Genomic DNA, 22,427 nt, shown 5'->3' with positions numbered 1-22,427 from the left:
GGGATGATCGTTGTAAAGTTGCAGCTCTGTGAGAACAGGGGGTTATCCCTCTATTGCCCCAATTTACAACCAGCTTCTACTACTGGAGTGCACCACAATCATATCCTCAACTACATTCATTCTCAAATTAACCCATTTATGCCTAGTGGACTCTCCTATCCTTCTAAATTGGATCAATTTATTTCCAAAATTAGGGATGTCTAGTATTTTTATTTCTATATTTAGAATATTTGTTACAGAAATTCCTTTAACCCTTTCCCTGATAGACCTCTTATCTGATCTGCCACTCCAGGCCAATACCAGTCCTGCTGTTCTGATAACAGTGACTCCATATACAGCTGATAAGCCTGACTACACCATCTCAATAGGGTTATTGGGAAAATAATGGAAACATTCTCAACTGTTACACCTGTCTTGTTTAGGCTTAATTTTCACTTAGTTTCTTGCATTTCACATCATTTGTGTCAATGTAAATATTGTAGAGAAATAAATTTTCATTCCAACCATATAAATTTTAAGTCTGTATTCTAATAAATAATACGAGGAAATAAGTTATAACAAGTAATACAAGCGTATGCGAATGCAACAAGAAATGCAGTGAGAACCCCACCTTAAAATATTGAATTGTAACATTAGGCGATTAATCTTTTGATTTGTCGGCATTTTGTTTTTATTTCAGACTCCATGCAGTTTTCAGATCATAATCTCTGTGCTTTATTACCCGAACTCGTTAGTTTTTGGACACGTGTGCTACTGAAAAAAGCCACAGGGATTGCGTTTTATGGCCCAAACAAGCCCAAAGTGTCTAGTATCCCGTGTGTTTTATCCCTAAATGTTAGATAAGCACATGCATTATTAATTATTATGTTGGTCAGTACAAAAGGCCTACTGAAAACCGCCGACTGCGTCTTTGTTTTATTGCTCAATCAAGCAGCGATAATCCAATATCCTGTGTATTACAAAAACACCAACTTTAGATTAGCACGTGTCGTCTGTCAAAACCATGATTTTATATGTCAGTAAATATATCGAAGTAATTCTCGTAAATGATCTCGGAAACGGGACTTGCTTTAAACATTTATCATTACGATATTAATTTTCATAAGATAAATGAGAACCAAACAAACATACACAGACAACATAAAATATAAATAATTATGACAAATTAAATGGAAAAAAAAACGTTGGTCTATTTTCGAAAAATCACTTTTACTTTCTCCCAATTTCCAGAAAATGACTTGTACATATTGCATACAATCTAAATATAGATGACGCTGTTAATTGGTCGTTGTAAAAGAATATTCATGAACTGTACACGGCACTTTGCGTGCAATCAGATACAGTACAATAATTGTTGCAATATTGAAGGAACTAAAATATGAAAATGATACAGCGTTTATTACTTTTATTTATTCAGGAAAATGTCAAAATCATTTACGAGATGCCCCAATACTTAAATGGAAATTCACTACGAAGCTTTTACGTTGCTGTCTGCGCTACGCAGTTTTTGTTATAAATAAATACACCCACGCCTATTTTCGCGCTCTTTTTGTCCAAACAAAGACCTGACACGAAAATATCATGGGCATATACATGTATTTATTTCTGGCTACAATTTGTAACAGAACATTAACTGTACACGATGCGCGCACACCACATTATGTTATTTACGCTAATTTGAAAACCATTGTCCCGATTGGACACCTATTTCATCAAATCTTGAAATAGAAACATATGCTGAAATTTATTTGACACTTTAGAAAAATGTCGGATGTTTGTGTTTATGAGTTTTCTTGAGCACTTTTGTCGTTAATATCAATCAGAATTTGTATTTGAAAATGGACATTGGGAATATACGGGATTATCGGGTAATGGATAGACACGGCCAAATTCGCATGTATGCGGTAATCGATAGAGACGGTAATAAACGCATGTATCGGGGAATCGATAGACTCGGGATTATACGCATCTATCGGGGAAAGGGTTAAGCAAACAGTGCAGACCCTGATGAGACGCCGCATGATGGGTCTATGCTGTTTGCCAAGGCCTTTTTTTCTAGACGCTAGGCATAAATGGGTTAATAGATTGTGATTTGAATAACATATGCAGTGAAATATTAATTTTGAATGCATCGTTAATAGAAAAAGAGTTAATTAACAAATTAAAAAATTATAAATTATTGTTGCGAAGCAGTACATTTATGTGTTATTCAAATAATGTAAGCATTGTAGTCATGTGGTACTTTTTGTGTAGCATTGGATGTCATTTAGAATCTAAGGCTTTAAATGGCTTTGGTAAATCAAACTTTTGACCGGTTTACCTCCCTTAGCTGTTATTACTGCATTACATTTTACCTCTTTGTATATGATATTAGAGGTTTATCAGGAACAGATTATTAACATATATTTAAGAATCACTCACATGTTCAAGCACATTCTTCACCCAATAAATAGTGGGTTTTTCATAGTGACAGCTAACAACATGGTTCTTGGCGATAATTAACGTCTTTTTACGTAAACAACGCGAACCTTCAGTTGCACATCAGAATAAAAATAAATTGTATTGCAGCATCATACAAAAAAAACACGTAATCACTCACACATTTTGAAAAATATATTTAACATTGTACAATATACATATTATAGTACAAGCAGTAAATTTAATATATGCTTTAACACAGCGCATGCAAGCTGACATATACAACGTAAATCGGTAAAAAGGTTATCTTGCCATGCTTCTGGATAACAAATTCCAAGTACAACAGTTGGCCTATCCTTTTTCCCTCTGTGTGAAAATGGCATGTTTTTATCAATGAACACCGTGCACTGAAATACTATGCAAACACATGCAGCATCTTATATAACCTCAAAATTTCATAACGTGTTTTGTTGTGATTCATTCTTCTATGAAAATCTTGAAAAGATTAATCTGGTACAAACTTGAAATAGAGACAGTTTGTATTCTTGGTTGTAATTTTACTGATGCATAGATAAAATCATCCAATGTTCACTTTATATAATGGTGATGCTGCTGTTTTTTTATAGCTCACAACAAATAGTATTTCCATTATACATGTATACAATACTTCTATATTGTTTATAACCCTTTCGCCCATAAGAAGCAAAGTGAAAATGGCTTTTGCATGCAACCAGCATAAAACCAGAACAGCCTGCGAGTAACTCCCAGTCTGTTCAAGTTTTATGCTGCTTGCTGCTCTTCAGTATCTTAATTTTAGAAATAAAGCCTTTAAAATTTTATACTAGTAAAGAAGATTTTTTATCATGCCCTCCTTCGAAGAAGAGGGGGTATATTGCTTTGCACATGTCGGTCGGTCTGTCGGTCCGTCCACCAGGTGGTTTCCGGATGATACCTCAAGAACGCTTTGGCCTAGGATCATGAAACTTCATAGGTAGATAGATCATGACTCACAGATGATCCCTATTGATTTTGAGGTCACTAGGTCAAAGGTCAAGGTCATGGTGACCCGAAATAGTAAAATGGTTTCCGGATGATAATCAAGAACGCTTTGGCCTAGGATCATGAAACTTCATAGGTAGATAGATCATGACTCACAGATGATCCCTATTGATTTTGAGGTCACTAGGTCAAAGGTCAAGGTGACCCGAAATAGTAAAATGGTTTCCGGATGATAACTCAAGAACGCATATGCCTAGGATCATGAAACTTTATAGGTAGATAGATCATGACTCGCAGATGACCCCTATTGATTTTGAGGTCAGTAGGTCAAAGGTCAAGGTCACGGTGACCCGAAATAGTAAAATGGTTTCTGGATGATAACTCAAGAACACATATGCCTAGGATCATGAAACTTCATGGATAGATTGATCATGACTCGCAGATCATGACTCCCAGATGACCCCTATTGAATTTCAGGTCACTAGGTCAAAGGTCAAGGTCACAGTGACAAAAAACGTATTCACACAATGGCTGCCACTACAACGGACAGCCCATATGGGGGGCATGCATGTTTTACAAACAGCCCTTGTTTAATTAGATTTTATAAGGGACTTAAAGCGCATCAAAGTGCCTTTAGTAGAGGTAAAGGGTTAAGGAGGCATGTTCTCTGTGAATGTGTTGTTAATGTTTAGTATTTAATTTATGTTTAATTAATTCTGACACAGGACATACCTTGTCATTATTCATGAGGAGGAAAAGATTTGTTAATAATTTATTATATTGACACAATGTAAACTGAATATGTTGGTTATATAAACATGAGTATAAACCAGTTCTGACCAAAGGTTTGCAATATAATTTAGATCAGATAAATTGAATTAGGCTTTGCTTAAGTTGAAATTTAAGTTGTCAATGATTCAATCTGATTTGGGAAAACACATGCTGCCTACACTAGTGATTAAGCTAAGAAGAGACATCTATCAAACAAGAAATACCATTAAAGCAGAAAGTGTCTTCACAGGCTTATCTGGGACGACCCTTTTGGCACAAATATTAAGCCCAGTTTTTTCCAGATTTAGACTCATTTTATGGTCACATATTTGCTATGAACCATAAACCCTTTACCGCTTAGAAACTTATTTTGACGCATTTGTAGTCCCTTAGAAAGGTAAATATAATTAAAGACCTTTCTTACTAGATTCATGTTCTCTGTACATTAATTTTGTTCACAGTCATTGGACGGTGTGTCATGCAAAAGAATTCAAGAGTTCAAAAGTTGAAATGGCCATAAATGATAATGGCATAATAATTCTAAAAAATCGCCATAAATGAGATTCTTTTGTTTTGTGAAGACAGCATGCAAAATAGTCTGTGTCAATGCGGCATGTGGGGGTATACGTCACGTCTGTGACAAAGCTCTAGTTCTTATAGTTTGTATTATAATGGAACATTTACATAAATTGTTAAATAATGTTTTGACATTGCTACAGTTGCTTGTCCATCAATAGCACCAGTTCATGAGATTTTCTGATACCCAAATAATATAAGGCATTCACATTCATGTTTTTTAAATAAATGTATTGATCTAATGTAAAAACAGTTGTTAAAAATTTCTTAATGTAAATCTCAAAGCTCAAAAGCATGCCGTACTGTAATGTTCTTTATGGATTTTGTTAACATAATTTCTTTTTAAAATACTACTAGTTATAAAGTAAAAAAATCATAAAGTATTCATTGTGTTAAGTAGTTCAATATTTGCTATTAAGAAAATAGATATTTGAAGAGGTAAAACTTTTCACGGGTTGAATGATTGAAAGTCCTTACCAGACTATTCATTGCGTTCTAAAGCCCAGAAAAACTGTTTGTATTTAAATTTTATTTTCATTCAGCAGAAAAACTGTTTTTTGGAGTCAAAAGAAAAAAAATAAACGTAAGGAAAAAGTACTGCCCAAGGTACACAATTATTGTTAATGACGTAGAACAAGTATAACAGACAATTAGGACTTAGCCCTTGTTCCAAACAAAAGAGCAATATTTGTCCGATTACATACACTTTTATACAGTGTTTGCTTTAAATGTCCAAATAACATAAGTCAAATAAAAGAACTGAAGAATTTTTAGTCAAATTGTTTGTAATCAGACATTATTATTTAACATCTTCAAAGAAACTAGGATGTACTATAATTCTTTTGAAATTGAAATGCAAATCAAGCAATAAGGAACTTTATTGATTTATTTCCAATATATTTATTTAATGTTACTGAAGGACGTGTGAATTTGAGCACTGGATATAATTTGTTACTGTTACGGCTAATTGAGTGCATGACTCCTTTGAATGGACAAATCTATCGAATTTATATATTCAGAGCATTCAAGGACACGTTATAGGGTTGCCCTTTTGCAAATTTTCATTTATTTATGAATTACATTTTAAATTGATATGTCAATTATGTATCAATAAATGAATTGTTGTTATTTAAAACGAAGGGAAATATAACAAATCAGGGACATTTTAATAGGATAAAGTATGAAGCCTGCAAAATTCATAATTTATTATGAGATGAAATATTTTTATTTTGCTAACTTTCAAATGTCACCTTAACTGGTTAAAAAAGCTGTTTATAAGTCAAACGTTGTATTATTGAATAAAAGTAAAACAAATGCATAATTTGTGTTCTGCAATATATAATCCCCTTGAATTATGATTTCACATTTGATTGTGTCCCATCAATGATTATTCACTTTTAATTATGTTTTCAGCTTTAATAATTCCCATTGATGATATTTCCCCTTGCATAATGATTTCAAACATGATTTTGTCCTGTCAAAGATTTTTCCATTTGCAGTTTTATTTGCAACTAATTTGTGTCTTTACAATTATTATTTCCCTTGCATTATGTTTTTCAACTTGATTTTGTCATTCAATGATTATTTCCCTTGCATTATGTTTTCCAACTTGATTTTGTCAGTCAATGATTATTCCTCCTGCATAATGTAATTTCATACTAAATTATGTCAATCAATGATTACTCCGCCTGCAGTATGTTTTCCAACTTGATTTTGTCAGACAATGATTACTCCGCCTGCATTATGTTTTCCAACTTGATTTTGTCAGACAATGATTACCCCGCCTGCATTATGTTTTCCAACTTAGTTTTGTCAGACAATGATTACCCCGCCTGCATTATGTTTTCTAACTTGGTTTTGTCAGACAATGATGACCTCGCCTGCATTATGTTTTCCAACTTGGTTTTGTCAGACAATGATTACCCCGCCTGCATTATGTTTTCCAACTTGGTTTTGTCAGACAATGATTACCCTGCCTGCATTATGTTTTCCAACTTGGTTTTGTCAGACAATGATTACCCCGCCTGCATTATGTTTTCCAACTTGATTTTGTCACCCATGATTACTTCGCCTGCATTTTGTTTTCATTCTAAAATGTGTTAGGCAATGATTGTTCCACAGGCATTAATTCCATTATGTTTTAAAACTAGATTGTTTGCTGTCAATAATTATTTTCCTTGCAAGATATTTTCAGACTAAATTGTGTCTTATCAATCATTATTCCTCTCATTATGTTTTCGAACTCATATGTGTCCCATCGATAACTATTCCCCTTGCCTTATGTTTTCAAGCTAAATTGTATCAGTAATTTTTTTTTTAATCCTAGATTGTGTTCAATCAATGATTATGCCCATTGCATTATATCAAACTTTTGTCCCTTTAATGATTATTCCCCTTTCATTATGTTTTCAAACTTAGATGGTATTCCGTCATTGATTATTCCCCTTTCTTTGTGTTTGAAAACACAACAGTGTGGGCAGATACATACTATAATTGTGACCCAGTAACAGTAATTTCCCTTCCAGTTGATGAATACACTAAATTAAATCTGGGAAAATTAACTGCTGAAACCAAAAAGGAGCTATAAAGGTAGACAAATCATCTTCACTTTACGTGGTCACATTTCCTTGGAAGAGTTTTCAGCTACTGTTGTGAGCAAGCTCGAAATAGCCAGCATGCTATAGTAAGAAGCAGAGTTCATGCAAAGAGACATTAAATGTGACAAAATCTATTTGTTACAGAAACGAATGCATCTTTCTCATTGATGGCTATTAATTGGCAGTGCCACAAAATCCTGTGGTGAAATAGTTTATCCATGCATAGATACATATACAATTAATGAAAACATAAAGGATGAATTTGTATGGTTTACTGCTTTTGCCTTCAAGAAACCGTTTTATTAATGCTGTCAGTAAAGTAAAGCTCATTGGTTTCATTTAGTTGCATAAACTTAGCCTACTTTATTCGAGCTTTACATGAGTTGTTTTGAACAGGTTTTAAACCCAGTAAGGTAGATAGAGTTTTAAATGCTTGGTTCAACAGCCAAACGATAGGCATACAGATTCAATAGCATTTGGGACTTACATACAAAGAGTAAGGCTTTCAACTTTGAGTATATCTCAGAGAAAATAATATATTGATTTCAATTCAAGACCCTACACGGTATAATAAATGGAAGCTAGGGCTAAATAGTGTCACATACTGATATCAAGGCTGGGAATCAATATTCTGAAGTATAAGCGATCAACTATTTAGTCATATTTATGCAAGAGAGGTGTTAACGTCTGCTCTGCTGTGTTGGTGGTTACTATTGAGATAGATAAAGAGCAGACATGTAAAAAAATCATTTTATGGTTTCAAATTAACAAATGTGGTTACTCTGTGCAAATAAACTGTATACCTGTGGAGTTACGCTCAATACCATGACAGGTACATATTTCAAAAGGAAAATCTGATCTTTTTAGTGATATGTTTAATTGTGGATTTTGAACGCAAGGTTTTTACAGAAGAGATTGTGGTAATTCTGTTGTTGTTATTTTCCTGGAAGCTGAAGTGATATAACACACTGGAATTTGGCAAGTCAAGGAGACTTGTATTCTTCTTAGCCAGGCAAGTGTGAGCTTTTACAATGTGTGTGCAATATCTGATATCGGTGATGGCAGAAAAGTAGGTCTCCTTGTGTGTGTTAGGGTGAAAATCGGGAAAAATATTTGTGGCAAGCTTTATAGCATTGTAACACTCAAAGCTGCGTAGAATGGAGAGTCAAATGGACTGGCTTTCTAACGATGTCTGTGAGGGTTTCGCTAATGTTGGAATCAGCTGCTCCAATACAGACCCAGTAAGCAGTTTCAAATCGGACAGATATCAGAATTTTGGTTGTGAAAACAAACCATATCCAAGTATGAGCTACCCGGAGCATTCTCGCGGGGCCATACCAAACAGACTGGGCCCTGATGTTCTCCTTCAGAATGGTCATGTTTCACAATCACAGACTTCAGACGTTTTTGGGCCGAACGGCATCGACCATGGCGGATGTAACACGAAAATTAGCCACAAATCTAACAGATTTTCTGTGAGTAATGGTAACCCTGGCATCGATGAAAACATGCGCTTCCCTGAACAGAATTTCAGGAACGATGATTTCTTTGAGGACTGGAATATCGGAAGTGATGCCCAGAAATTTTGTCCAGATATTAAGTCCTCAATTGATCATGGAAGCGATGGGGTGAATTTGGCGGACAGTTCGTCAATGGATGATATTAATTACCAGGAGGGCATGGCTGTAAGTCACCTTTACTGTTCTGTGATACAGATTTGGGAAAAATAACATTTGACGCTACCAATTGATGATATTCAGTTTTAAAACTTTTGTCACAATTTTATTAAATTGATATCTAAACAGTATATATAGCCTCACCTATTGATGTTGCAGATCCAACTACATAACTACTAAAACAGTTATGATGATAACTAAGTTCACTCATTGGTTGTTCAAAATACTTAACCATGTATATGATACCATGTAAGGAATCGCCACCTCTAATATTGGTCAAAATAATTACATGCATTATTTTGACCATTTGGCGATACAGATTTCAAAACATCATAATAAATCAGCGATAAGGATAGCCATTCAATAAACACCAGCAACTATTTGAGATACAAAATAATAGACAATAAGTGTGTGTTTTCAATTCGGGTTCTTATTTCGCCCAATCTCTTAATCTGCTTAAAGATTCAAAATTAAGGTTTACAAATTTATTAATTATTTAGCAATAAACTTTAAAACCAAACTCCAAATTGTAGTCAAAACAACGCAATTTTTCCTGTTCCAAACAAACTTGGCAAAATTCCCAAAATGGTAAGAAAAAGCACTGCAATAACTACCTATGATATTAGAAGATACAGATATCAAAACAATATTAATAATGCATGTTGCAAAACAGTAATCAAAGGTAGTTCACATTACATAACTTTAACTGCGATTATAGACTGTTGAAACAAAATACAAATTAGTTAGTATCCTCATAAAACGCCTTTTGAGGTTGATTTATGATGTTGCAGTATATTTAATTTTCCTAAGTTGTGATATTTATTATGATAAAGTAAGTTTTATAGATTCATTGCATTTTAATGCATTTTAAGTAGGTAATTAAAAGTTGATAAGTGCTTTTTTTGTGCTTTTGTAAATTATACCATGTTTATTGAATGACAGTGCATTGAACAAAACATGATTTGAAGTGGGGTATGACATCTGAGGTTGGGGATGGGGTGAGTACTTGTTTAAATAGTCAATTGATATTCATTGGAAACTGTTGAATCATTGAAACAGTTGTTTTCTTAAAATCATATGATTGCTATGTATACATGAGTCTAGCAAGATTTAACCATTCATTTTTTAGCTCACCTGAGGTGAGCTTTAGGATCTGTCTTTGTCCGTTGACTGTCCGTCCACATTTGGTTTGTGAACACTCAAGAGGCCACTTTTCTTGTCAGATCTTCATGAAAGTTGGGTCAGAAGATTTGTCCCAATGATACCTCGATCGAGTTCGAAACTGGGTCATGCTGGGTCAAAAACTGGGTCACTAGGTACAAAAAGAAGAAAAACCTTGTAAACACTTTAGAAGTCACATTTCACACCCAAGCTTCATGTAACTTTGTCAAAATGTTTGTCTTAATGATATGTTGGTTGAGTTCAAAAGTGGTGCCGGTCCGTTGAAAAACATGGCCAACAGTGGGCAGGGCAGTTTTCCTTATTTGGCTGTAGAGAAACCTTGTGAACACTCTAGAAGTCACAATTTTTGCCCAATCGTCTTGAAACTTGGTCAAAACATTGGTGTCAGTGATATCTCGGACCAGTTGGAAAATGGTCCAGATCAGTGAAAAAAACATGACCACCAGGGGGGCGGGGCAGTTTTCTCTATATGTAAAGTGAAAATGTGTGAACACTCTAGAAGTCACATTTTTGATCCAATCTTTATCAAATTTGGTCAGAACATTTGTTTCCTAGATCCTTGAGTTAAGTTCGAAAATGGTTTCTGTCCATCGAAAAACATGACTGCCAGGGAAAGGGGCAGTTTTCCTTATATTTATATTGTAAAAAAGGCTTGTGAACAGTCAAGAACTGAAGTCACATTTTTTGCTCAATCATCATGAAACTTGGTCAAAACATCGGTTTTATTGGTATCTTGGACAAGTTCTAAAATGGTCCATATCAATGAAAAAACATGACTGTCAGTGGGCAGGGCAGTTTTCTCTATGTGTATACAGTGAAAACTTGTTAACACTCTAGAAGTCACATTTGTTGGCCTAATTTTCATGAAATTTCATGGAATTTGGTCAGAGCATTTGTTTCCTAGATACAAGAGTTGAGTTTGAAAATGGTTCCGGTCTGTTGAAAAACATGGCTGCCAGATGGGTATTTTAAGAGAATGATTTTCTTGATGCAAATCAAAGTAATAATTGTATCTGACTCATCTGGCTCAAACACTTGATCTCTAGGTCATACTTTTTGCCAAGATTGAATGAACCGACTCCTCAGGTGAGCGAACAAGGGCCATCTTGGCCCTCTTGTTAGCTTAAGCATTTAATTTAACATAAAATTCTATTGATGTATATTTTTTTAAGCCTTTTCATGTAATTTTATAAAGAAACTTCAAATTGAAAAGGTAGGCAGCGTTTTTTTAACCCATACTATTGAGCAGCATATTATTTCAGCTCACGCTGGTATGTTTTGTCGCACAAAACATTACCAAAGGCATCCAGCTGTGTGCAGATCATTAGTGTCTCCTGGAACATTTTCATAATCATATGATAAATACGTACCATTATCCGTAAAATGATGTTGGTCAATTAGATTCTGTAATTGACATGGAATTTTCACAAATATTCCACTAATTATGTGAAAGAACAAACAAGGGATCAGAACATTAATCCATTTATGTCTAGCGTCTAGAAAAAAGGCCTTGGAAAATAGCGTAGACCCAGATATGATGCCGCATGATGCGGCGTCTCGTCAGGGTCTGCCTGTTTGCTTAAAGGAATTTCTGTAAGAAATATTCTAAATATAGCAATAAATATACAAGAAATCCCTAATTTTGGAAATAAATTGATCCAATTTTGCAGGATGGGAGAGTCCACTAGGCATAAATGGGTTAACCCAGGTTATGCCAAAATGTGTGCTTGCCATATGCTGCTGGCATAGCTCCAGTCCAGCCTGCTCATTTACGCACTCTTTTATGGAGCTACACTAACCAATAATAAAACCAAGAAACCTTGCATGACCAGATCATAGTGGATAGGGTAGCTACTGACCAGACCACACAAGCTGATCTGGAGGTGCGCTGGCCAAATATGTCATAAGACCCATTTTTGCATGACATGGCTCATTGAATATATGTTATTCTTAGAAGAAGGCATTCTAATAATGCCCTTCAAATTAGCCATTAATGCTGTTATGTTATGATTCCGAGTCTGGTAATGTCTGTATATAGGTCTAATTAAAGGCATTGTTTACCCACATAGCTTATACACATAGTATATGTTCTGTCAACGTGTTATGGAAGTATGTGTTTTTATACCACCCCCCCTTTCTTTCTGTCTGTCATTCTGTCCCAAAACTTTAACCTTACATTAAAGTATTGCAATGACTTATGAAATATTGAACATAGCAACTTGATATTTGGCATGCATGTGTATCTCATGGAGCTGCACATTTTGAGTGGTGAAAGGTCAAGGTCATCCTTCAAGGTCAAAGGTCAACAACAAAAAGACGGCGCATTAGGGGGCATTATGTTTCTGACAAACACATCTCTTGTTAAATATGATGTATACATGTAGAATTATTATTTAGATTGTGTAGAATAATTTATACATTAAACAGATGGCAAACCAGTGGCATGTTAGTGCAAGTTTTAAATTCAGTACAAATTTGCAGTCATGGCAGGCCACTTTGGTTATGATTTTGATAAGATAATGTTGAGACTTTGCTACAATGCTATCTCAGAGTGAAGAATATTGTGTTGAAGTTAAACTAGGACATGGAGAGGGCCATATCATGTTTTCTTGGTAAAATCATGTGACGTATCTGTAAAACAGGTCTCCATGTTACATGACAGAATGTAAGGTAGAGTTTAAAATTATGGTGTAAAGAAATAAAGTTTATATTAACATTCTGATTCTTAAACACTGACTGTCTGATGTGTGACTTATTCCAATCCCTGCTTTTTTATGCCCCTGAAGGAGGGCATATAGTGATCGCTCTGTCCGTCCGTCTGTCTTTCGGTCACACTTTGCGGTTAGGTTTCGAAAAATGCTCAAAACTTCTATCAAAGCGTTTTTCGGGGGCATATGTTATCCTATGGAGACAGCTCTTGTTTCCTATTATCTTTTGTAACATAATCTTTTCTAAGCAATATGGTTCTTTTAAATTTCTATTCAAATAACATTATCTCTTTATACCACTGAATAAAGATTGGAAGTCTTTACGACCATCTGACTTTGACTTTAGTTATATTACATCCAAGTAAGTGTTCTATATTTGAGTTTCAATGTGTTTAGCCATACAGAAAGCTTGAAATTAGTTAACTCTTTCAGTGCTGGAACCGAATTTTAAAGGCCTTTGCAAACAGTTTGGATCCAGATGAGACGCCACAAAACGTGGCGTCTCATCAGGATCCAAACTGTTTGCTATTTTGATATTATTATTTATTTTTTTAAATGAAGAAAATGCTAATTTTAGAAATTCAGCAGACAACATTTTAGCAGACGACAAATTTCCCAGCATGCAAAGGGTTAAGCCTTGCTCTGGGATAACAGGTTTTAATGCATTCCCGTCACGTCATCCCCGATTCACCTGTGCAGACTGCACACACTAATAAGGGAAGACATCTTCTGCTTTTCTTTTAGTTTTATTTAAAGGAAGTCTCTTCTTAGAAAAAATCCAGTAAAGTGGAAAGTGTTGTTTATTATTAGCTTAGTCTGGGTCAACAATTTGTGCATATGTATTAAGCTCCATTTTCCCCGAGCGAGGCTTATTTTGTTTGACGACCCTTCTAGCTGGTACTCACGTAGCAGTTTGTTGTTGCCTTACATATTAGTAGGCAATAAAGTAAACCTTATAGCATGTAGTTGATAATAAGCTATATATGAAGTATGCATTAACATTTATAAAGATTTATTGGTTGATATAATAAAGCCTGAAAAAGTACATAATTTGGTTCACAGATAAATATAAAAATTACTCCAATTTTAATTGGACCGTAGCTGGAAACGTCACTATGACCTGTTTATATTGTCAGCATTTAAAATGGATGTAATTTATTTATTATGACAAATCATCCACTTTGCTTCTGAGAGGGAAAGGGTTAAATAATCCTGACTAACAAGGGTGTCACATTATATAGGACATAATATTTTAGGCCAAAATGGGACATTGCCAAGTAATTGTAGTGAAATTTTACATTTTAGCTGGACAACGTACTATTATCATGTTGGTACTTAATTACATTGTTTAACTCTTTCAGTGCTGGAACTGAATTTGGAAGGCCTTTGCAAACAGTTTGGATCCAGATGAGACGCCACGGGTTTTCCAATTACTAATCATAAATAGCTACCATAATTGCCAATCTCAAAAATAGTCATGAACATGTGGTTACTAAGTGACAGCCTGATTTGTCAACAAATATTTTATGGACTGATTGGTTGACCTCTTGTTTCAGTACAAAAGTTTGAAAAACATACTGTTAACCAAAAATCTATAGGGTTAAATTGAATAATTAATCGAGACTTACCTAGTAAGGTGAAGGTTGATTATAATTTTATCTCCTGCAATCCCCCCAAAGAGCTCATCACGAGATGACGCAGCCACCGCAGCAAGGAATAGCAGGCTTTAGAGTTTAATACAAAGGTCCGCGGAGGACTAATAAATTTGTCAGTGGAAATTAGGGTGGGTACCATAGGGTGGGCGTGATGAGCTCTTTGGGGGGATTGCAGGAGATAAAATTATAATCAACCTTCACCTTACTAGGTAAGTCTCGATTAATTATTCAATTTTATCTCCTGCATATCCCCCAAAGAGCCCCTCACGAGATTTTAGAGAACCGACAAATTTTGTCTATTCAATAAATATAGCAACACATTTTTTAAAATACACAGCATTTATTTCATGTATCCAACACGGCTGATTGAAATTGCATAGAAGATGGTTCTACAATAGTTTTTTGATAGAATGTTGCAAACGTTTTTGCATTTGACCACCCAGCAGTGTCTAAAATATGCTGTAAGGACAGTCCTACCAGACTCGCCTTAGAAGTGGCGGCTGATCTAGTACTGTGTGGTTTGAATACTTCATCAACACCAGCCGCTCTCATAATGTCTTTAATCCAACGACTAATGGTAGATTTTGAGGCGGTCTTGTACGGACTAGTAGTTGTTATGAATAAAAACTGACTGTTTCGAATTTCTTTAGTACGGTCCAAATATTCAACTAACGTTTTAACAACACAAACATTCATTTTACCCTCATAAGCTTTTAAATACATAGGCTTTAAATGTTTTCCCGGTCGAGATTGTTTTAACAATGTATTTGGTTGTATAGTAACCATTGTCGTATTTTTGTCAAATGAAATGTCATTCAGTTGTATTGAATGTATTGTCTGGCAGCGTTGGCCAGTAACCAACAAAAGCAGTATACACAGTTTTCTAGATAGATCTAACAATGTGGAGATCTTTAATGTATGAAGATAGTCCAAAACAACTTTAACATCCCACATATGACAATAACGTGGCAATGACGGACGACTGTTGAAACAACCCTTCATGAATCGTGATATAAGTTCATTTTCATGAATATTTATATTACTACACATGTTGAGAAAAATACTTAAAGCACTACGTGCAGTGTTTAGTGCACTATAGTTTAGTCCGTTCGTGTATAGCTGGGTAAGAAATTGTAAAACTTCATTTATATGGGGTTTAATGGGATTAGTTGATTTTTTGCAGTAAGTAAACCATTTTCTAAGATAAATGTCATATTGTTTTTTGGTACTGCTTCGCCAAGACTGAAGAATAATGTCTCTTGTTGACTTTGAAATTCCATGGCTTTTGAGGACCTTCCTGATAATCTGAAAACTGCGAGTCTCATTTTTTGAAGTGGATGTACTTGCTCGGGTTTGTGTGTTAAAATTAGAATTTCCTGCGACTGTGGAAGTAGGTAACACTCTGCACATATCATTGGCACCAGGCTTGGCCACCATGGTTGAGTCGGCCATATTGGACACACGAGCACCGCTTCGGCGGCGTCTTGAGCTATTTTCTGCGGCACCCGAGGCAACAGGCTGAAAGGGGGATACATGTAGTACAATTTGTTTTCCCAAGGAAAAGTAAATGCATCTATTTTGTAAGCTCCATGATCAGGGAATCTTGAGACATATTGTGGTAATTGCTTGTTCAGTCTTGAAGCGAACAGATCAGTATCCATTGTAGGGTGCAATTTGAATATTTTATTAAAAATAGATTTTCTCAGTGACCATTCCGTGTCATCATTTTTGCAACGTGATAGTTCATCAGCATTTGTATTTTCAATGCCAGGCACATGTGCTACTGAAATATGCAGTTTTCTCTCTATACACCAAAGCCACAAGTTTCTCGCTATCTCGTGAAGTTCACTTATTCTGCCTCCAAAGTTATTGAGATATGCAACACTGCTAGTATTGTCCATGAAAATGTGGATATGAGTATTGGTATGTTCTTTGCAGAATGCTTTCACAGTGAGTTCCGCTGCTTTGAGCTCTAACACATTTATGTGTAATTCAGTTTCTGCGGAGGACCACAAGCCACCTGTTTTATTTCCAGTTGTCTTATTAAAACCACCCCAACCGTGTTTTGAAGCATCGCTGTATAAAACGATAGTTGGTGTCCCATGTGAAATCTTTTTATATGCATGTGACACATTGTCCACCCACCAGTTTAGTATCGGGATCTGTGAATTTGGTATAGTCATAAAGCTATTGTAGTTTCCACGGTGGTTTTTCAACTCTTGTTCTTTGATCCTTTCTAGAGGTTTAATGTATAAAGGTGCATATTCCACACCCGGTATAGCTGCTACTAGTTTTCCTATCAATTTGGCAAAGTGTCGAATATTTGTACGTCTTTTTGACAGTAATTGTTGACAAAGTACGCGAATTTCGTCCCTTCTTGTTTCTGTTAACCGGATTGTCATGGTGACTGAGCACAAGATGAATCCAAGGAAAATTATTTTTTGGCATGGTTCCAGAACAGATTTTTCAATGTTTATTGTTAGGCCTAAGGAATCAAATATTGCCATGGTATCAAACACATTTTTCAAACACTGTTCTTTTGTATTCCCTTGTAGGCAAGAGTCATCAATGTATGCTGTGCTTATATGGCCTTTTGTCCGTAAATTGGCGTATACTGGTTTGAGAACCTTTGAGAAAACACGTGGGCTCGAACCCAGACCCATTGGGAGGGCACAAAACTGATATTTGCAATTTTGGAAATAGAATCTTAAGTATTTCCTATCTTTTTCATGTACAGGAATAGAATAAAATGCATCTGCCAAATCAATTGATGCAAACCAACAATTTTTGCGCATAGCTGCAATAGCAGTGTGCAAAGTTTCCATTTTGAAATGAATGGTGTCAATGTATTCCAGGTTGAATGGTTTTAGATTCAGTATTATGCGAATGGCATTATTTGGTTTTGGTCTGTAGAAGATATTGGAAATAAATTCCCCCTCCTCAGGTACAGAGTCAACTTCTTCAATTATGTTAACTTGTAAAAAAGTGTTGAGCTCTGTTTGAATTTGTGTTATTTCAGATTGGTTGAATTTGTATGGTCTTGGCGTTGTTATTTGACAAGGTGATCTGTTCACTTCAAGCCTGTAACCTTGAATAGTGTTTAAAATCCATTCATCTTTAGTTATGTTCATCCAATGTTTTAGTTCTGTTTTAACTTTGCCAGCTTTGAAATTTTGTTTTGTGTTTTGCAATATGATGTTTTTAACACTTACATTTTCTCCTGTTTTTAGTTCTTCCGTATCTGTGCTTTGTTGTTGTTTTTGCCTGGAAAATACTTCCTCATCGGCTTCTTCTGGCTCTGGGGGTAGTAGCCGGTGGGATTGTTGTGTTCCCACCGGTTCCTCTGGCCTAAAAAACCCTTTTTTCCCTTTTGCCGGAAGTTTTGACCTACTGTCGGCCGCATGTTGGATGTTTGTGTCTGTGCCACGACAATCTTCGTGTTGTCAACGGCCTTGATGTTGTCTGACAGTTTATCCCCAAACAGTTTGTCTGCTGATTTTTCCAATTTGGCCAAGTGTTTGTATTTTGGGGCCATTTCTCTTTTTATCTTTTCTCGTCTGACCTCCACGTTCTTGGATATGCCATTCGTTATCAACTTGAATGCATCGGAAAGGTATGCCTTCAGCTTATTGTCGTTTGATGTCTGCAGATGATCCAGGGCCTTGATGATGGGTACAGCCGTCGACGCCAAAGTGTTGTGCATTTTTTGCAAAATGAAGTCATTGTTTCTAGTTGATGCACGTAGTTGTCGCCATAGAAATTCATCAACTTGAGGAATTTTGAGGTTTGGTATGTTTTTCGGTCTTTTGTTTCGTTCTTTGATTTCTTTGATTTTCTTTTCATCTGCATTACATTGAAGCGCTTTCTGCGATATGGACGCAATTTTCTCTGATACTTCTTCGCCTACGTCTTCATTTTCAGCTACGAAGTCATTTAAGTCTTGCCAGAAATCGTCTTCTTCAGCTTCTGGTTTTTTATTTGACAGGAATTCTTCCAATTCATCGTCAAATTCGTCATCGTCATCGGACGAGTCCATTTCTTCTGGTTCGTCGGATTGATCCTTTTTTGAGGAAGGTCCTTGGTCATCAGAATCTTGATCTGGCGTTCTTTTCCGCTTCAATTCATTGATATCCGTTCTTAAGCTTGCAATGCTCGCCGACATGTCCTTGACACTGGTAGCAATTGACGCGAATTTGCCCATATTTGCTTCAAGTTCGGCCAATATGGCATCACCCCGCGACTTTGAAGTGGACTCGCCCGTTTGCTCTGGGGCACCTGGAGGGTTTCCGTTCTCCATCGCATCAGTCTAAAGTAAATAATAAGAATGGTTCTTATGGTCTTGCATTTTGCAATTGTTGATTTTCAACAATAAGTGTGTGTATTTCGTAAATGCAGTATTATAAGTGCCATAAACGTGACCAGGTCTTAGAATCTTGTAATTGATTTTAGATCAATATGTAGCCGAAACTATAAATAGCTTATAAGTTCCCGACTGCGCATTTGGATGACGCAAGTGCCTGTTCTAAATTTAGAATTATCGAGCATATGTAAAATACGTATTGATCGAACGGGAAGTAACTCGATAATTTCCTGTGTCGCGTTGAGCGTAAGTAAAACACTTACTACTCTTTAAATGTGATTGCATGAATGGCGGACACAACATTTTGTTGATGAAATTGTCCGTTAATACTGCCGATTTTGGCAAATGTACGATATGAAACTGAATGTAAAGAAATTACTGTTGGCACTTATATTGCATATTCAGTTAAGACGTTGAAATTGAACAATGTTGTGATTTGCATTTTGCGTTATCACGAACAATAAATAATGGCGACGCCATTGTTGGTTAGGTCAGTCGTTTTTATTGCCTTTGGCGAGCACAGATTTTCTGTGAATGAGAAACTCAGTATACTGAGAACGACATGACCATATGGAAAGAAATTTAACACGTGTGATTTTTTCAATAATATAATCAAGGAATAACGGATTACTTACATTGAAATCTGGCATTGTTCCCAACAATGACCAGTGTCCGGAATGGACTTTTACATGTCTTACGCTATTTTGCGGAAGACATGGATAACTACTAACATGATCTGAAAAAGATGTCATTAAACATACAAGTAAGAATATTATAATAATTACCAGTTAATTTCCTTGCACTAGATATCCTGTACGCTTAAGATGATTTCTGCTATTCCTTGCTGCGGTGGCTGCGTCATCTCGTGAGGGGCTCTTTGGGGGATATGCAGGAGATAAAATTGAAAAATATGTACAAACAATTATTCAACCCTTTTTGACAAGATTTCTGCTAAGTTGAAAATCCTGGTTATAGAGTGCAGTATGGCTGAAGGGAGGGCATGTAGGCAGGTGGCGTTAACTAGATGGATTATAGAAAATGATCTATGATCTATGCAAAATATAATCTCGGTTAAGCTTGAATAAAGCAAGCTTGCATATAGATCCAGTGCAGGATTGTATTTGGGGGTTGCCGAGGGAAGGTCAAGGTCACTGTTACAAAAACAGAAGAAAACCTGTTACTACTCAAAATATCAGGATATAGCATGGAATTGCTTTTAGGGCCAGTCTTGTGAAGGTGAAGGTCATGGTTTCTGAGAACAGAAAACATTTGGCTCAACAGCTTTAGTTTTTATACAGGTGTTGTTTGGGATTACATTTTTACAAGGGTCAAGGTAACTGCAATATGAAGAAGCCATTTACCACTTAGATACGTATTTTGACTCATTTGTAGACCCTTTGAAAGTTATATTAAATTAAAGACCTTCTAACCAAATTCAAGTTTTAAAGGCTTCATTTCCAACCCATATATACTGATGAGCAGCAAACAGCATAAAACCTGAACAGACTGTAAGTTACTTGCAGGCTGTTCTGGATTTATGCTGGTTGCACAAGCCATTTTCACTTAACTTCTGACGGGGAAATGTTAAATTTTTTCTACTCAATAAGATTATTTTGGATAGAAGTGTTGCGCTGAAATTTCTTGTGTAGGTAGCTAAACTGCAGACCTAGCTCGGCATTGCATAAATTAACCTTTCAGTGCGGGAACTGAATTTTAAAGGCCTTTTCAAACAGTTTGGATCCAGATGAGACGCCACAGAACGTGGCGTCTCATCAGGATCCAAACTGTTTTCTATTCTAATAGTATTCTTTGAAAAAAAAATCAAAGAAAATGCTAATTTTAGAAATTCAGCAGACGACATTTTAGCAGACGACAAATTTAAGAGTGTGAGATCATATCATATGGCTACTTGACTCTGCAGGTTTACTTTTGATGGGATATATATGAATATTTATCATACCAATAAATTGATATAATGCCTGATAAAACCGTGCCTGATATAATGTTTTTTATCACATCAAAATGTTGTTTTTTGACAGTCGCCCTGATGTAGTGAATATGGTGGCAGCCTAGCCATCAGGAGGCGATGGGTTCGATCCCCACAGTGGGAGCGTTCTTTAGATTTCCCCAATAGACACCAAGTACTTAATCTAGTCCCAGGAAACGGACTTGCGAGCGTTTCAAATAAGCCTTAGGCTTTCTATGCAATCGAGCTAAAATAAATAGTTATAAATTAAAATGTTTTTTTTATCAGTCAAAGAAATATTCACATTCGACTATATAGTCATCCTCCTTGGTAAACACTTTGATTCCAAGATGTAATATACTTAAGACACAAAAAGCAATAAAAACGGCAAAAAGTATATTAATTTAGTGCAAGTGCTCAAGACTTCATTATTTACAAGCGTCATATTAATTCATGCAAAATATGCAGTGATATTACAATTGTATTTCGTTATTTCTTTAACCCATTTATGCCTAGCGTCTAGAAAAAAGGCCTTTGCAAACAGCGTAGACCCAGATGCGTCTCATCAGGGTCTGCACTGTTTGCTTAAAAGAATTTCTATAAGAAATATTCTAAATAAAGAAATAAATATACCAGACATCCCTAATTTTGGAAATAAATTGATCCAATTTAGAAGGATGGGAGAGTCCACTCGGCATAAATGGGTTAAGACAAAAACAGGTACCTGCCATATTGTTGTTATGTATATCAGTCTTGGCACGAATAAAACAATGGTGGGGTAGGCATGTCTCAGGGTTCTGTTAATCTATACCCCACCTGAATTACACAACAGAGAGCAGTAACTTATTATTCTTTAGTAGCTCATCATAGTGGAAACTGACATAATAAGCAATGCAACCAAAAGTGACCTTGTTTAGAAATGACTCTTAACGCTACACTTGAAACAATGTGCAACACTTGATATTCATCTGGGACATACAATTAACTTATCCGTTTGCAATCTGCTGCAGTGTTTTTGTACATGGAGACTAAAGAGCAATAAATGGTTGAAGGGTTAAAGTGTTTTATGTTTAAAACAGTACTGCATCAGATACAAGTTTTAAATGCTCAGCCTTTGATTAAAAGACAAATTACGATTGTAACCAGGCAAGACAACTCAAGACAATTTCATAGGATGAGTGTTGAAAAAAACTTATCTTAAAGTGAGAGCCATAAGGTTCTATCAGCATATGTACAGTGAATGCTGATAAGCCTGTCTGGCTCTCCATAAGGAAAAATTATGTTCACAAATCTGTGATGCTCTTCTGCATGCACGTCAGATAATTGTTAAGAACTCTGTTTTACTTAGAAATATCATGAGTAGGTGGGAAATGTTTTACTTAGAAGTTTGATGAGTAGGTGGGAAGAAGTCGGTGTAAAGCCACTTGTTTTGCATCACTCTTTTGTGTATCTACATTTTAGGGGCTTTTCTGTAACGCCTACAGTCATAATGTATCAAGCGGATACAGGGGTGTTAGCA

General features: G+C 35.7%; 2 protein-coding genes and 1 long non-coding RNA gene across 8 annotated transcripts in view; 2 read left to right on the top strand and 1 right to left on the bottom strand.

Annotated features, from left to right (window-relative positions):
• The window catches only part of LOC127841980 (nuclear hormone receptor HR96-like), a 189,319-nt gene that overhangs the window by 109,357 nt on the left and 57,535 nt on the right, over positions 1 to 22,427 (top strand). For 2 of the 4 annotated variants that reach the window (XR_008031447.1, XM_052371232.1), the window contains exon 1: positions 7,797 to 9,046. The exons of the other annotated variants lie outside the window; for them this stretch is intronic. Coding sequence is in view for 1 of the 2 variants with exons in the window: in XM_052371232.1 (XP_052227192.1) it covers positions 8,519 to 9,046 (528 nt within the window). In the remaining variant the exon portion in view is untranslated. Of the gene's footprint in view, positions 1 to 7,796; positions 9,047 to 22,427 lie in introns of those variants that run through there. 4 annotated transcript variants of the gene reach the window in all.
• Positions 1 to 22,427, top strand: part of LOC127842002 (uncharacterized) — a 128,741-nt gene that overhangs the window by 48,779 nt on the left and 57,535 nt on the right. The window lies entirely within an intron of this gene.
• LOC127841991 (uncharacterized) lies at positions 14,903 to 19,846 on the bottom strand. Of its 3 annotated transcripts, none has more exons than XM_052371271.1 (3): positions 19,728 to 19,846; positions 17,795 to 18,888; positions 14,903 to 16,100 (listed from the first exon to the last, which is right to left on the bottom strand). In XM_052371271.1, exon 3 carries the CDS (start codon positions 16,032 to 16,034, stop codon positions 14,928 to 14,930), a length of 1,107 nt encoding a protein of 368 aa, XP_052227231.1. In that variant the 5' UTR covers positions 16,035 to 16,100; positions 17,795 to 18,888; positions 19,728 to 19,846; the 3' UTR covers positions 14,903 to 14,927. The 3 variants fall into 2 exon arrangements, with proteins under 3 accessions (XP_052227231.1, XP_052227233.1, XP_052227232.1); XM_052371272.1 differs by lacking the exon at positions 14,903 to 16,100 and having other exon boundaries at positions 17,323 to 18,888.

This window comes from Dreissena polymorpha, chromosome 8 (assembly GCF_020536995.1).
Source record: "Dreissena polymorpha isolate Duluth1 chromosome 8, UMN_Dpol_1.0, whole genome shotgun sequence".
Taxonomy (NCBI): domain Eukaryota; kingdom Metazoa; phylum Mollusca; class Bivalvia; order Myida; family Dreissenidae; genus Dreissena; species Dreissena polymorpha.
The sequence above is the reverse complement of the archived record's forward strand: the minus strand, read 5'-3'. Positions and strand labels throughout refer to the sequence as shown.

What these genes read in the sequence shown, in the direction of transcription:
- LOC127841991 (XM_052371271.1), bottom strand. Translation starts at nt 16,034, where the DNA reads ATGGCCGACTCAACCATGGTGGCCAAGCCTGGTGCCAATGATATGTGC.